At 42.7% G+C, this 15,666-nt stretch overlaps 1 protein-coding gene across 1 annotated transcript; it reads right to left on the bottom strand.

Annotated features, from left to right (window-relative positions):
• Positions 1-981: 981 nt before the first annotated feature.
• On the bottom strand, positions 982-13,748 carry paqr4a (progestin and adipoQ receptor family member IVa; the record flags this gene model as incomplete). The annotated part of the gene is made up of 3 exons (XM_080857051.1): positions 982-1,415; positions 8,500-8,718; positions 13,469-13,748. The coding sequence occupies 3 exons, from the start codon at positions 13,746-13,748 to the stop codon at positions 982-984; spliced, it is 933 nt and encodes a 310-aa protein (XP_080713177.1).
• Between the last annotated feature and the right edge of the window lie 1,918 nt (positions 13,749-15,666).

The raw sequence follows: 15,666 nt of genomic DNA, 5'->3' as shown, positions 1-15,666 counted from the left end.
AAAAAAAAAAAAGTAGTTCAGAACTCAAGTATATTCAAAGACCCTTGTGAAGGACTTTGTTGAGGGTGTGTGTGTATGTGTGTGTGTGTGTGTGTGTGTGTGTGTGTGTGTGTGTGTGTGTGTGTGTGGAGGGCATTCATAGTGCATTATGTGTGTCATGTTTCTCAGTGCTCAGTGTGTGTAAAGACAACAGTAGATATGGTGCATAGTCTGCAACAGGGTGACATCTGAGCTACAGAGGTCTAATTCAGTGCACGTTACCACTCGCTGGATGATAAGTCTAGTCTATCTGATAAATGTAGGGTGCGCATGATGTCAATGACACTACAGTCAAAGTCATCATCCAAAGCCATGCTCTACAGTGGTGTGGTAATAAACCCATAGACAAACGTCAGGTTTCCAAAAAGAAGCACGCAGGTACATTTGAGTGTCCTCGACACCTTTTTCACAATGGGAGTAGAAACACTGCAAGTGTTTCCTCCGAACATCTTCCGAATGCTGGTGTACGTACATATGATCACATGTATCTACAAACAGACCTCGGCGGCCGTGATTCTGCGTGCGTGCATTATTGTTGCCTGGGTGACGGCGGTGACCTTTTTCTGTGTTTCACCTCTCTGACACAGACACAAGGATGAGATGTTTCAAGGCCAACACAGAAACAGATATGTACATTCTGGCCTGGGCTGCAGGCTGTGTGTCACCAGCTCGCAGTGGTACAGCCTGCTGTGCCCTGATTACATACAAAAAAAGAAAGAGAAAAAAAAAAAAAAAAGTTGCATGGACCCTTGATGCCATGCATGCCTTTATGGAGATAGCATGGAGAAACCCCGACCCCCAGGGGTTTTCACTGAGGCCCTCACCCTCCCCATCACCCATCCCACTCTCCACCACACCGGCAGAGAGAGAGCTATTACTGCAAGCATCCCCCACCCTGTTTACCCCAAACCCCACCCAACCCCGACCCTATCCTCGTCTGCATCAGTCCGAGGGACAGTGGTGGCTGTTGATCCACAGCAGGTCTTCCAGCACGCCCCAGTGCAGGTAGAGGATGGAGCCCACCACCAGCACGTGCATGATCTGGTGGCTGTTGCACCAGTAGTCGAACAGGCCCGGGCGGAAGCGCTCTGGGATGCGCGTGATGTTGATGATGCCGCCCAGCACGGCCAGCGCGTCCATGGTGAGGAAGTGGCGCAGCGAGGTGGGGCTGCCGCCGCCCACGCCCACCCAGCGCAGCAGGAAGAAGGAGAAGCGGAAGAGCGCCTGCCAGGCGAAGGAGCGGAGGCGCCGCACGCTGCTGCGCGCCGTGATGGCGCAGTAGATGGCGTAGCTGGACAGCATGATGTACACGAACAGTGCCACCGTCCGCGTGAACGGGTAGCAGAGCAACGTGCTGTACACAATGGGCAGCGCTCCTGAGGGGAGGGAGGAAGGGAGAGAGAGAGAGACAGGTTAAAAGGTGACCTTCAGGCGATGCGGCACATTGATTAACACAAAGCTGGATAAGCATAGAAAGAGTTTGCTGGATGGAGTTGGCAAGGTTTTTGGTGGTCAATAGATGAACTTAAATATTGAAGGCAAAACAAAAAGGCAAAGAAAGGCTTAAGAGTATGAGATAAAATGGCAGAAGTGCAGGAGAGGGAGCAATGAAAAAAGGTGAAAGAGAGAGCGAGAGAGAGAGACAGAGCAAGAGAAAGATAGAGAGAGACACACATAGAGTTTGACACATGCACTCCCAAGAGGACCAAAGTTGTATGACTCATCACAAGCAGTCGGGGGTAAACAGGGTCGTACGGTTATAAAAACGCAACACCAGCAGCTTAAGAGCAGAACATGTAGGATTTGCTGATTAGGTGCGGCACCACCAGGCTGCTGCAGTTCTAACTTAAACAAATGCACTGCTGTAATTCATACACCACGCACTGCCACCACCCTGCCTGGCTCCTCCTCTTCACTGCGTGTTACCGCCAGGTGGAGTTGGTGCAGGTGTCCTGAGTAACAGAAATGACTTCCTGGTTTGGAGCTTAAAAAAGACTCTCCAAACTTGATTGAATGTCCACTGCCACTGCAGTGTTCATACATTGCCTGGCACTACCCTGATTGCATAACACTTTCATTTTCCAAATCCAACACTTATGCTGACTTCTCTTTACCTCAGTTGTTAAGTTTATTATCTTTAATAAACATCATTTGGTTATTGCAATCCATGTATGTCCTCCCCTTCCATGTGACCATGCCTTTTCTACTCATTATGAATATTGAGTATTGAGTATAAAATTAGTTGTAGGTCAGTTTATTTAACATGGTCTGATTGTAAACTCCTGTGGCAGATAATACAGTTATTTCAAACACATTGTTGTGGAATGTTGGTGAGACCCAGGTGGATTTGTATAATTAGGTTTAAAAATGTGTTGGTTATTTTTGATATTTTTTTTTCAGTGACAAGGAGAAGATTTGGTTGTTCTTTGTCTCGAGGTTGTTTACTACCAGGTGAATGTTATCACTGGTGGTCCTTTGTTGAGTAATTTCGAGCCAGCGCTGCTATTAGAGAACTAAGCCTATCAAGGTGGTTTAGCCTGTTAGGTTGTTGTTATTTTCGTCGTGGTTGTCTGTTTTAACAACAGCGGTCAGAAAAGGGTCCATCACTGATATTTGGTTGCTGAAGTTACTTGAAGACTAGGTATCAAGTATAGTTAGCGTAAGTGTTTTAATAGCAAAATCATTTCTCCAAGGCTGTGCTTTTATTGATAGATTGTTGTGCAGGTAAATGGGGTTGACAGTTAGAGGAACAAGAGAAACAATTCTCTGAATTTGACAAAAAGTGTATGGCATTGGAATAACGGATTATACATTTAATTGATGAGGGTAAAATTCGTCCAGATCAACCAGCTGTCAGTGTCAGTGATCAGTCTGAGGTGCGTCAGACAGTGCCACTGCACATCCCCTGACACACCTAGTGTGGTCAGATTACTCACACCGTTCGAAGAGAAAGATCCTGATGTATTCTTTTTAAGAGTGTGGCAGAGGATGGTGGCAGGAGTGACTCTGAATGAATCTTTTAGCATAGGAATTGTTTTAGAATCTGTTTTGCTTTTCTCTGGGTGTCCATCGCAGGGAGGCATGTTTAAGTTAGGGAGATTGAGTTGCAAGTCATTTCCTTTGCTCTGCACAGGATTGAGTAATCAGACCTGGTGCATGGCGCCCTTGCAGTCTGCCCTTCATTGCCTGTCGATGAAACACATCTGATCTTGGGAAATCATTTGGCAGGAGAGTGTGTGTGGTGTGATGTACCACCTCTAGATGCTTAAAAAATCCACCTATTCCACCTGAGTATGATGGTAGCTTGCATAACCTTTTTGAAATATTCACAGCATGTGCGGGACCTGTGCTACAAGCCGTGCATCAGGTGATGTGGACACTGAGAGTTACCATAAGCACGAGTTAAAGCCTGTTAGTTTGCCCGACTTGCCCTCTTCTCTTTCCCATAGCAATTTTGTTCATTCGGTGTGATGAAAACACATGACAGGCTTATAAGGTACTTCTATTGGCCTCACTTAAAAAGAGGGATGCGACAAAACTAGTTGCGTATAAAACCACACCTCAAAAAGTGTCAAATTGTTGCATAGTGTTACTTTGAGTCACTTTTAAGGGCCTACTGTGTGGAGCCAATTAAGGACTGGGAAGAAGGGCTACCTTGGATAATGTTGACTGCGAGGGAGGAAGCCCAGGTACAGGTTTTTCGTCCAATGTTTTGCCATAAAGTTCACGAAAGAAATATGCATTTACCTGGCAAGACAGCTGGATTGAATTTGAACACGGTTCAACAGAAAATGAAGAGCTGGTATGATTGCCGGGCTATGCCTAGAGTGTTCAGTCCTGCTGATCAGGTTTTTAGGGCGTTGATGCCAAAAGCAGTTTCCCCCTCTATGGCAACATTCAATTGTTTTTTCTCAGCAGGTGTTGGCCATTTCAAATCAATCTACGCAGCTCTGCCATGTTAATCTCTCGAAAAAACATATTACACCCGATCTTCAGAGTCTGGGGTGGCAGACACCAGGGTAAGCCTGTAGCGCTGACTGCAGACGCTGGGACAACTGGCATTTCTCCGTACATGGTGCCATCTTATAGTGGTGAAGATGTTGTTGGCCTAGACTATTGTGTACTGCAGCCTTGGCTGAGGAATTCTGAAAAATTGGCAGAACATATCATACATAACTGGATATTTGCTAGTGGAACCTAGGCATGTAACGATTCACTCAACCCACGATGCGATGCGATTCACAATGAAGGGTTGACGATTCAGGATGCGATTTGAATTTCTTCTAAGTGCATCGTGACCCAAACACATTGATTTTTTACCGAATCGCGGTACATCATTACATGCTTAGTGGAAACAGTATCAGAAGTCTCTAATTTCTGGGTTTCCATCCTTGTTCTCAGACACACTATCCTGTACTTATCTCATTGAGCGCAACATTGATGTTGGTAACTAGAGCTGTGTTGAAAAAAACGATCCGATTTGTAATCGATTCGCATATTAATGACCGAATATCGATTCGTACATCCAAAGTTTTTTTTTTTTTTCTTAATTATTTTCAAGCATAATAATAATGCACTGGTTAGTGTCCCAGTAGGAATCCACTGTTGCAGATATAGTCACCTCAATGATGTCCTCCATTTTTTTGTCCTGAATTATCTTTCTTGAAGGTAGATTGACCCTTAACCTTTTCATCAGTCTTCCAGCCATCAGTAACTACCAATACTTGTAAGATTTGCTGTTTAATATTGATATAATACTAGTTTTAATATGTTGCTTCTCTACACAGTCATGAAGTGAAGGAAACGATTCAAATACATTTTTCATTTTTAATAACATTAACCCCCGGATCGAATCGAAATCGGATCGAATCGGAAATCAGATCGAAATCGGATCGAATCGGATGGAATCCGAGAAAATCGGAAAAAAATCGATTCTGAAACTTAAAAATCGGAATCGATTCTTGAAATTTGAATTGAAACCCAGCTCTATTGGTAACTCAGAGTCAATAAGGTAACGGTTTTACTGGGTATCACCAGAAGCAGAAGCAGTGTCATCTGAAGGCAGAGGTGAAGTACCTTTTCGATAATAGTTTGGCAAAACCGTTTTATTCAAGCTGGGCCTCACCCTGCATTTTGGTTGACAAACCCGATAGGACTTTTAGATTTGGCACAGATTATCAGAAATGTAACAACATCACAAAGCCAGATAATTTTCCCGCTTCCTAGGGTTTAAGACTGCATAGAGTGGGATCAGTCAGTTTGTATTTGATTTACTTACATTTAATTCTAATATCTATGTTCTATTATGGTAATTTTCAATGTCATAACTTATTTTTTGGGGTCTACTAGAAAAACTTTACAGCTTAGCTTCAATATTCCAAAAGCACATTGTTTTTCCCATACTGTACATCTCTATTCACCCTCTATCTGAAACACAGAGCTCTTGTGTATTTTAGCTCCCCCTCCCAATGAGCCCAGTGTGCTCTGATTGGTCAGCTAGGTGGGCAGTTAGGATTGTGTTACAAGATTGCGTCATCTTTCTAATAAAGGAAAAGGTCTGGAATTCAAGGCATTTCAGACAGCTGAGAAATAGTGGTGGGAGAGAGTAACTACCTCTGGTTTGTACTTTGCTCTTTGTAATTTTGCAGACCGTTTACATACACAAAAAGCTATTTAACACACTAAAGGAAAGGGAAAAACCGGGAAAGCATAATAGGTCCTCTTTAAGGGTTACTCACAGGTCCCTTTGTCACCGGTTTAGGCTAACTGAAACTTTATTGCGCATCCAGATATCTAAAATAGAACAACTAAGAGAAAAGCGCTGCATTTGTATGTGCTGTACGAACCCGGGGCAGGGAAGTCAACATAACAGCATTGACAATACAGCTATAGGGATATAGTTAGTTCCATGTCCACAATGTGTATCTATCTGTGCGATATACCTCAACGGAATGTGGAAGGTAGAGCTAAAGATAGGAAGATAAAAATATGACATAAAAATATGACATAAAAATAAGTCGCACAACCCCCCAGCCACATCATACGTTGAATGGAAGGCAGATACCCCCTCGAACAATCGGAAAAACATTGACAAAAGTTACCTGATCCACAAATTATTAAACATACGATTAATACAGACAGGTGCAGGAATGGTTTATTCATTTCCATTCTTTGTTTACATTTGTCGGACCTGTCTTTTATTCTATTACAAGAAGAATTTGTATTAGCGAATTTTATTTGCGTGTATTTTTTTTTTTGAGAGACATGCCTTGTATTTGCAAAACACATTGTTTTTGTTTGAGAGGTTAGTTTTGGACTAAGCATGGTATGCATAATAACATACATTGTACATTTAAAAATCATATTCTGTTTGTTTGCAAATCACAGGGTATTTATAAATCTTTTTGTCACTAAGTCAATCCCATAAATAGTGATAGGTGGTCTGAACATTTAGAGTGCATCCAAGCACTATTCACCCTGCTCGACTCACAGTTAATCTCGCCGAGTGCAAGTTCGCTAAGGCAATCGTTGTGAATTCAGGGATGGTGGTGGGGCAAAGACAAGTAAGGCCTATAAAGGCAAAGGCGGAATGAATCCTGTCCTGTCTTTCACATGTGTCTCTAATCCTTTCTCCTTAAATGTGGCTTTCCAGGTACCAGGACATGCTAGAGATTGTGGATTGAGGTTGGAGCTTCTGGAGAGTAGGGTGTTCAGCCTGCTGATCATAGTGGTAACATCTGCTTGCCTGCTTGGGATGTGTTGCTGAGCCATAATCCCTCCACCAACGATAAGTATTAACTTTTCATATATTCACTATAGATTTATCATTTGAATATGCTGATTGCTTTCTTCTTTAAGGGCTGGATGGGATATGTTTCTTGAGAGGTACAGGACCAATTCTAGAGCAGGCATTCTACCCAGAACCCGTTGCATTTAGCATGCTAGTCGAGTTAGCCTGGTAAGCTAGATTGGACAGCGATTTGTGTCTAACTGTATGCTGATATTGTTCAGCTGAAGTAAGACAGGCCTATGGATACATTTCAAACATTTCATTTATGACGGCATCACCTGAATGTGTGGATTAGTGGAAAAACTGTGAAAACTAAGTCCTTCTCCCCACAGTGTTCAGGCAGTCTCTTGCTGCAGATGCGAACCATGCCAAAGTATTTATCGACCATACACTTTTGTAGAAAATACAGAATTTTTTCTGTACCAAAAATCTACCGAACCATAACCCCAAATCCGAGGTGCATACTGCTGTTTTTTTTATTCCCCAAACACTTGGGAATTGGGAAAATCCTGATTGATCCTACTCTTAACCTCAGTTGTTAAGTTTATTATGTTTAATAAATATAATTTGGTTATTGCTATCCATGAGTGTCCTCCCCTTCCATGGGACCATGCCCTGAACCAGTAGTTTGTAACAACACCTTGAGTAACAGTGGCAATGTGTTCACAGTAAACAAGAACAACATGCACATCTTCCATAAGAATATAACACATTTTCATTCCAGTCAATGCATTGCTTTTAGTAGCCAATATTTGCTGAATCTTACTGGTGTAAGTGTACAGTGCAGGGAAAATTAATTTGGTGGCCATGGTGTTGTGGAGTTACATGATCACGAGAAGTCAGTTTGATCTGTGCACGCCGATCATAAACACAGAGGCTTCATTCACAGACAAACAGGGTGTTCTCTATGAAGAGGAGGCCTAGGCTACTGAGACTGATCACTGTTAGAGCAGGGCTATGAGATACTGGCCAGTAATGTCACCAAGGAAGGTGGGTTATGCAAGGTGTGAGGTGTCTTAAGAAAGGAAAGAACAGTCATGAATGAATACATGGAGGAAAAGAAAGAAAGAAATAGAGAGAGAGAGAGAAAACAGATTGAAAGAACTAAGCAATAGCTACCCACGACCTGAGAACAATAACTACTGCAACAGAAGCAACAGTGACAGCATGTAAATGAATGCACCAACACACACACAACACACACACACACACACACACACACACACTCACACACACACACACACACACACACACACACACACACACACACGCACACACACACACACACACACACACACACACGCACACACACACACACACACATTCACACACACACACACACACACACACACACAAACATAAAACACACACAACACACACACACACACACACACACACACACACACACACACACACACACACACACAAACATAAAACACACACAACACACACACACACACACACACACCCACAACACACACAAACACACACACAACACACACACACACACACACACACACACATAGGGGAAGGACATTAGAGCTAGGGACAGTGGGCAGAAACAAAGGCTCTACAGTGTGGCCAGAGTGTGGGGAAGTGTGGGGCCCAGCACTGGGGACAGCTGTCTGTGCAGCGCTGAGCAGCGTGGTACGGAGTGGTGGCAGGCTCACCCAGGGTGTTGATCATGCAGATGCCACACATGTCCAGGGTGAGTAGCGTGTGGTAGACCGGCTCGCCGCCCTCGTGGTTCATGAACAGGTGGTAGAGCACCGAGCCCAGCTGCGGTGACAGGCAGGCCAGGAAGTGCACCACGCCCAGCCACGTCACACTGATCTGAGACCAGGGGATGTTGAGAGGGAGCAGCACCAGGAAGCATAGCAGGGGGATGCCTGTGAGTGGGAGAGAGAGGAGAGAGATGTCATTGCTTTGCATTGCAGTGCCTAAGCTGTAGACAAGAGCAAAGCAGAGGAGGAGTGTGGTGAGTCGTGCACACACGGCCTGTGGCCATAGCAAACGTTTGGTAAGCTTTCCCTTTGCCCCATTCCTTACATACACTGAATTTGTGATTGTGAGCAGGTCTCCATGTGGAGACACTTTAAGAAAAAGAGATTGTACACATTGTTATAGCTACAGTAAGCAGTTAACAGTTTTTTTTTTTTACATTGAACATCAAAAAACATGAGGAGAATGGCAGAGACTAAATAATGTTTAGATTAGCTGTTGCCTGTAGGCCACACTGCATTGAAAGGCATGAATGGATGTCTTGACACTTGCAAAAAAAAGAAATTGTGAAAGTACTGGCCATCAGTGACCTTTTTTTTATCCTTTGTGTGTCCTGATCAATAACTGTAAAAAATGATGGACTACTTGGCCCCATGTCCTTCTGTGCTATAGAAATTAAGCCAAAAGTTCTCTGCAATGGTGTGAAATTTGCGGGCAGTTTGCACAGTAAATATGAGAGTCGAAGTCAGGTATGTCCCCAATGAATTGGAAAAAAATAAGTCAGGTACACCTACTAAAGTGGTAGGCCCCCCACCCACCAAATATGCAATCTCACCACTTTGTCTACAAGAAGGGTCTTTGACTTATAGCAATCCAGTGAGAATTTCAGGTATGAGCCACAAAAAAGGTAGATCCAATGTTTGAGAAAATCTCATCTCCGATTTTTCATAATTTTCAATATTATTGTTATATCAAGAAAGGACGTGTATGATTTTTAAGGTTTGTGGCTTTAATTAGTAGCCTGAGAGAAGGTAATCAGTAGGCTATAGGGTTCCATTAATCGATTCCATTTACAATATAATGAATCAGTAATAAGTAGGCTAGTGTACATAAAATAACATAATTAAAAGAACATTATTACATTAGGCCTATAGACTACTATTCCCGATAACGACGTATCTTAACGGCCTACGTGGATTTTGGCGACATCATAGACTCATCATAGCCGTAAGTGCGGCGTCGGGAAACCGCTCTGCAAGGATCCCTCTTACGACCGATTTCAAGTCCTTTTTAGCGTTCGGGAAACTAGGCCTAGAGCCATAGCCGGGGTTCCAGGTAAACCAGATTGCCCAAGATGCTTGATACACTCCTAATCTCAATGCTTTTCAAATTGTATTAAAAAACAATTTTTCTTTTCTGTTTGGATCTTTTGACAGGTGGAAGTGTTTATAACGTTTATAATGGGCTAGAACAACAAAAGATTTAAAGCTCCTTCGAGTGACCTTCCTTGAAAACCAAAGTCCAGCAGAAGAGATGTGGTTGATTTAGCTTCAAAGCCTCTAACACCTATCTCCATTAGTCTTATGTGTGCTTGCCAACCTCATTCCCTCGCTTCTGCCACCAGCTCTGCATACTTCAGCTACTTCCACTCAAACGTTATCATCAATCAATCATATCTTCAAAGGGAATCGTTAACTCGATTAAGTAAACTGTGCACTCACACACACCGTGTCTGGTCTCAAAGCAGTCTGAACAATACACTGCCTACCGACATCAGCCAGCAATCTGCAGCCCTACACTTTGCCCAATTTGCCATTACAGTTTGTGCATGGTGTCCACATTTCTGTCCCCCTTGCAAAAAATACATTGTAATGTCCCTGTAATTAATCGGCAAAGAGTTAACCTCACCTTGTTTATTCTGAAACAAACACTCCAATGATTTTAAAACTATATTATGACTCCACGTGTAGCGACCCTGCGTCAAGCTAGTTTTACAAGCCGATAGAATATGTTTTAATGAGCCTGTACGCAACTTGCAGCTTGCGTGTTCACCCACCCATTGACTGAGGTTCAGCAGAGTTGGGAGGAAATCTTAAGTGGCTCCAACAATTCATTTAATGCAGTTCGCATCAACAGCCCACAGTTCTCTCCAGCTGATCTTTCTTCTCAACATTATGCCAGTTCATCCATTACCCTTGCTTTACTTGCTTTATAAGCCACTGCTGATCGTATAGTTTCCTTTTCTTGCTCGGAAACATAGCTAGTTACCATCTGCAAGCAATGTAGCCTCACCCCATGCTTTCCAACTATCCCCTAATCCAAACCCTGATCTTCCACTGTTACAGCCCAATGATATCCCTATGATAAAAAATGTGCCTTGTGCATGTTGAACCACTTCTTGTGGATTCAATTTCTTCCCTGTTTTCACAGTGTTCTTGACTGCTAGATCCTTTGCCTTCGTCGCTTCCTCTGACAATGTCTTCCTATTCGTCACCTCTGCCATGATGCCCACACCCAGAATACTGCGCTTGCTTCCTCTTATAGGTAGCAAATGGTGCCTGGTGCATCAGGCCTGCTGTGGTAGTGGCACAGAAGCCATTCTCCATATCAGTGTACCACGGAAAAGATTTTGAAGTTGTTATTTTAAGGTCAAATTGTTACACGATATTGCTTTAAAATAACATGATTTAAAAATGATTTTGATTGTACGCTGACTGGTCATGGGGTGAAAGGCATCTGTGTCAATGCTACTCTGCGCCCAGAAGGCCTATTAAACTATGTAGCTCAGGTGGATTGTGTGCATGAGACCTCTGGCGAGAACCACACAACCACAAAGTTAATTTGGTGGCTAGCTGTTCTTAGACTGTTCAAAGAATCCCTCTGCATTTCTCTATGGTACAGTCAGGTAAAACCAGCATATTCTTTGTGGTTCAGGTTTTGTTAGCTTTTCATGCTTCTATTCTTGTTTGCAATGCTCGTGTAAACTTGAACTGCCTCATTTGTGGGTGTTCCTCTGTCCCATCTCAGACGAGAATGCAAAAAATAAATGAATCTCAAGCCAAGTTTGATCACTCTTTGTCAATCTCACGCTGTATGCCTTGGAAGTTTTCAAACTTGCAAACCTTAAATTACACTGTCCAATGTGGATTATGTGCCATATGTGACTGTCATGTCAACAACAACATTTAATTCGATTACACATATTTCCATTCAGACTCTTAGTAAACATTGTTATGTTGCAATGCTCTTTTTACATTGTCACAATAAATAAAACTATGCAGAGTTATATTTGAGTAAAATACAGTCACGTTGTCAAAGCTTTTTAGAGATTATATGGTGCCCACGCATGTATACAGTCATTGGTCCTGATTGACAGAATTCCTAACAATGGAAGCAGGCTACAAGTCAGGCAGGCTCAGGCCAACACTCACTTTGGGTGGCTGTCTGTGACTCAACCCTGAACAAGCCCCATTGAGTCTCAACCAGGTGGTACGCCCAGGAGTTACGCCCCTGCTTTGAATATCCTTCATCAGTCATGCCCAAGGACTGTCCCTGCAAACAACAGAAGCTTAAACTAGACTGAATCCATTCAGCTCTTGTAAAATAAAACAGATTAGAAGGTCATACACTGTAGGAGTACCAAAGTACAGTGACCCACACCATACATATCTATCTCTCTCTCTCTCTCTCTCTCTCTCTCTCTCTCTCTCTCTCTCTCTCTCATCATTAGTCCTGCCCAGGTAATGACTCCAATGCCATACCACACATCTATTTTAAGTGCATCTCCCCTGCCACAGCCCTCTGTTACTATCACAGTCCTACACTCCATTCACAGCACAGACCTCACCCATCACACAGAAGACAGCCTACAGCAAGTCTGCAATTTGCCAAACTGTGCTTGTGTCTGTGGTCTTTGAATAGTCACATAATAGGAAATAACTATCTCAGGACACGCTGTCTTATGTAGGATTCTTCATTCTCCAAAGACCTTTGAGTGACACCTGAGTTAAGTCTCATTTACTCTGCCCAAAAAATCGTTTTGAAAGTTTAACTCATAAGCACTGCACCCTTACTCATATACGCTAATTACATAACACCTTCCAAACATATCACAGAATAGATATGGCTTGATGTATCTGATACAGGTTCAGACATCATACAAAAAACAACCAATATAGCACTTTACTACACTACTCGTCAAGAAGAAAGAAGTGTTAATGACCCAAATAAAAAGCCCACACCCATAAAGCATGAGTAGTAAATAAATACAATAAAGCTGTAATTCTTGAACAAATGGCTGCATTGTTCTGTTCTGTGAGAACACTGCAGATTTCATTTTCTTTTACATCAATATACAGTAACTAGCCAGGACCTGCCTTGGTTTGTGTGGGCTTAACAATGCTTCTCCATGGAAAAGTTTCACACCCATTCAGGCTGAGTCAACATTTTTGGGGTGAAGTAAAGCAAATTGCCTTGTCTGTGGTGAAACACCCTCTGCGACATCACAGCCGATTCAGTGTTACGCTGACATTTCTTCCATTAAAGGTATTTTGTCTCACCATTTCTGGCCTTTTTGTAAAAACATACACAGTCATGCAGCTTTTGATCAAGTTTCATTGGCGAAGATGGTAGCCTACCGATTGGAGTCAAGTGGCAAAGCGAGGTTTATTTGTGGAAAGCTTAGTCTTTGTCACACAGGCATTATACAATTACCAACGAAAATGAATACGTAAAACAGTTGCGCCTGTAATTTGGACAACATGTAAATAAAGGCTGATGTGGTCACAGGATGTTGTTGCCTCCACATTTACATGTGGTTACATATTGCATATATTACATATGCATAGACCCTCTCTCTCACAAACAAAGTTACACTTTATGGAAGTAAATACAATTAAAAAGAGGAAGTGTACTTACCGTGCGTATAGATATTTCCCAATTCATTGTGCAGATAAAAAAGACTTCGAATGCAGTCTTGAACCGAAGATATTGGTCGATATCCAGTCAGAACGTATTTGTTAAATTGAAGATGTGGAGGTGAATTCGCCCAGTCTAGTAATCTGGGTCCATTTAAAAATGCCATAGCAACCAGCACTGTTAGGATAGCGCCGCCAAAAAAGTAACCAAAAGACTGTACATCTATATACAAGAGGAACACAAGTAGTGTGAAAAACAGTTTGTACAACACTTCAGACATGAATCTGTAGAGTGTGGGAAAATAAAAGAGTTGTGACCGTCCTAGCTACATAACTGGCTAGGATATAAACGTTCTTACAAACGTATAAATGGGCAATCAAGTCTCTCAGTTTACCACTGACAGCCCAGCGTTATTACCATACAATTATCTGCTAAGAGCTGGTAGCCGTGTCATCCACACGGATTGACGAAGAAACGGCTGACCACATACATGATGTAAACCCACAGTGTATGGTGTGACATGTTAACATTTAACGCAATATGTCACACCCTACAGTAAAGGCTTTACCTCAGCAATAATACTGTTCTGCTTCGGTAATAATCAATTGTTACAGTTAACAATGCCCCAAATCGTTCAAACCCGGTAGTGTTCTGACAACTCAGCATCGAATTCAAAAAGTAAGGTGGCGGCTGTCAACGGCGATGTAAACAGGGTTTCAAAGTAACTTTCTCGTATAATAAAAAGAATGAATCATCTAGTACGAGCAGGCTACGGTTCTACTGACCCTGCGTCTACCGCACGTTCCCCTAGAGACCTTGAAGTCAGAAGTAGCATAGAAGACTGCAGAAAAAATGCCCGATTTAGATGATGGGGAGCTGCTTAAACACGTCTTGGAGAGATGGTCGAAAGGTTTCCTGCTTGCAGGTTTTAAAATATTGGTATGGCAGGTGCTTTATATGAATAAATAGCCTAATAATTGCTAACAATCTAGGTACCTTATTGTACAAATAAAACTAGCTATCCGTGTCGACAGCAAGCCAAACGCAAACATGCTACCTATAACATTAATACAAAAGTCTGTGGGCATCATTCTAACACTAGAACACACGTTTCAATAGAGAACATTCTTTATTTCCCTGACTATTACAGTAAGTGACTGGGTGAAAGTTTAAATGTTTCGTTAAACTATAAGTTACTGTGGTGACCAATGATGATATAAAAGTCCATAGGACAATTGCTGACAGACAACCTGCTTCCTCGCACAGCCATGGAGCTATCCAGCAGAACCACTACAGGATGGATGAGAAGTAGCTATAGCTTACTGTATCCGTCCTACTGCAGAGGAAGATCAAACTGCAACCTTTGTTCAATTAAACCAAATCCGTCGTTTGTTGCATCAATGCTTCTTTTAAGTGATCATATAGTTTTAAACGACCATTAGATAATAATACATTGAATGCTACCTGTCAAGTGCTGCCTATCCAAGCAAGCTTGCTAGCAAGCTAGCTAGCTACATACCGTCACCTTGATATTGCTGACCAGAAAAAAAGAACAAATGTCTGCGGTCATGTTAGGATTCACTTGGAACCCTACTGGCACGAAAAGTGTTTCAAAATTTTAGTTAATCCAAGTCATATATGATTATCAGTGTTCCAGTAGCAAAGCAGTGACATTAAGGTATCGGTCAGTAGAGGCTAGCCATCCGAGGTTTCGGAGCGAAGTCTTGATTCAGCGCTGTAGCTTGCAGAGATTTTCTTTGAAGCGATGTGATATTTCGAAGCAAGATATAGGGCTGTAAGTCAGTAGTTGACCAATTCCGACATCACTAATACATCCCCAAATCTCCGTGCATCTTCAGTCCGCATTCCCTAACCGGCACTGTCCACTACGAGGAAAATTGAAGCGCTGCAGCCCGGCCTCAGATTCCTCTCGTGGGCTGATGCCCGGCGTTGAGCTGCGGCGCTTTCATCCGTCATCCGATGAGGATGGGGACGAAGGGAGGGAGGGGGGGGGGGGTTAGGAGCTGAATGAACACATTGACCTCAGGCACTATGTTCTTTACGAGGTAGCCTATAACTCGTAGCCATATAGCCTACATGAAATGTTACAATGCGTGGAAGGTTCATGTTTACCCAAACAAAGCTGGGGTTTTGTTGTTGTTAAAAAGTTGTTTAAATCACGGACTCAAGGAGCCCAT

This window comes from Sprattus sprattus (genome assembly GCF_963457725.1).
Source record: "Sprattus sprattus genome assembly, chromosome: 18".
NCBI lineage: Eukaryota > Metazoa > Chordata > Actinopteri > Clupeiformes > Clupeidae > Sprattus > Sprattus sprattus.
This window is presented reverse-complemented; position numbering and strand designations above follow the sequence as displayed.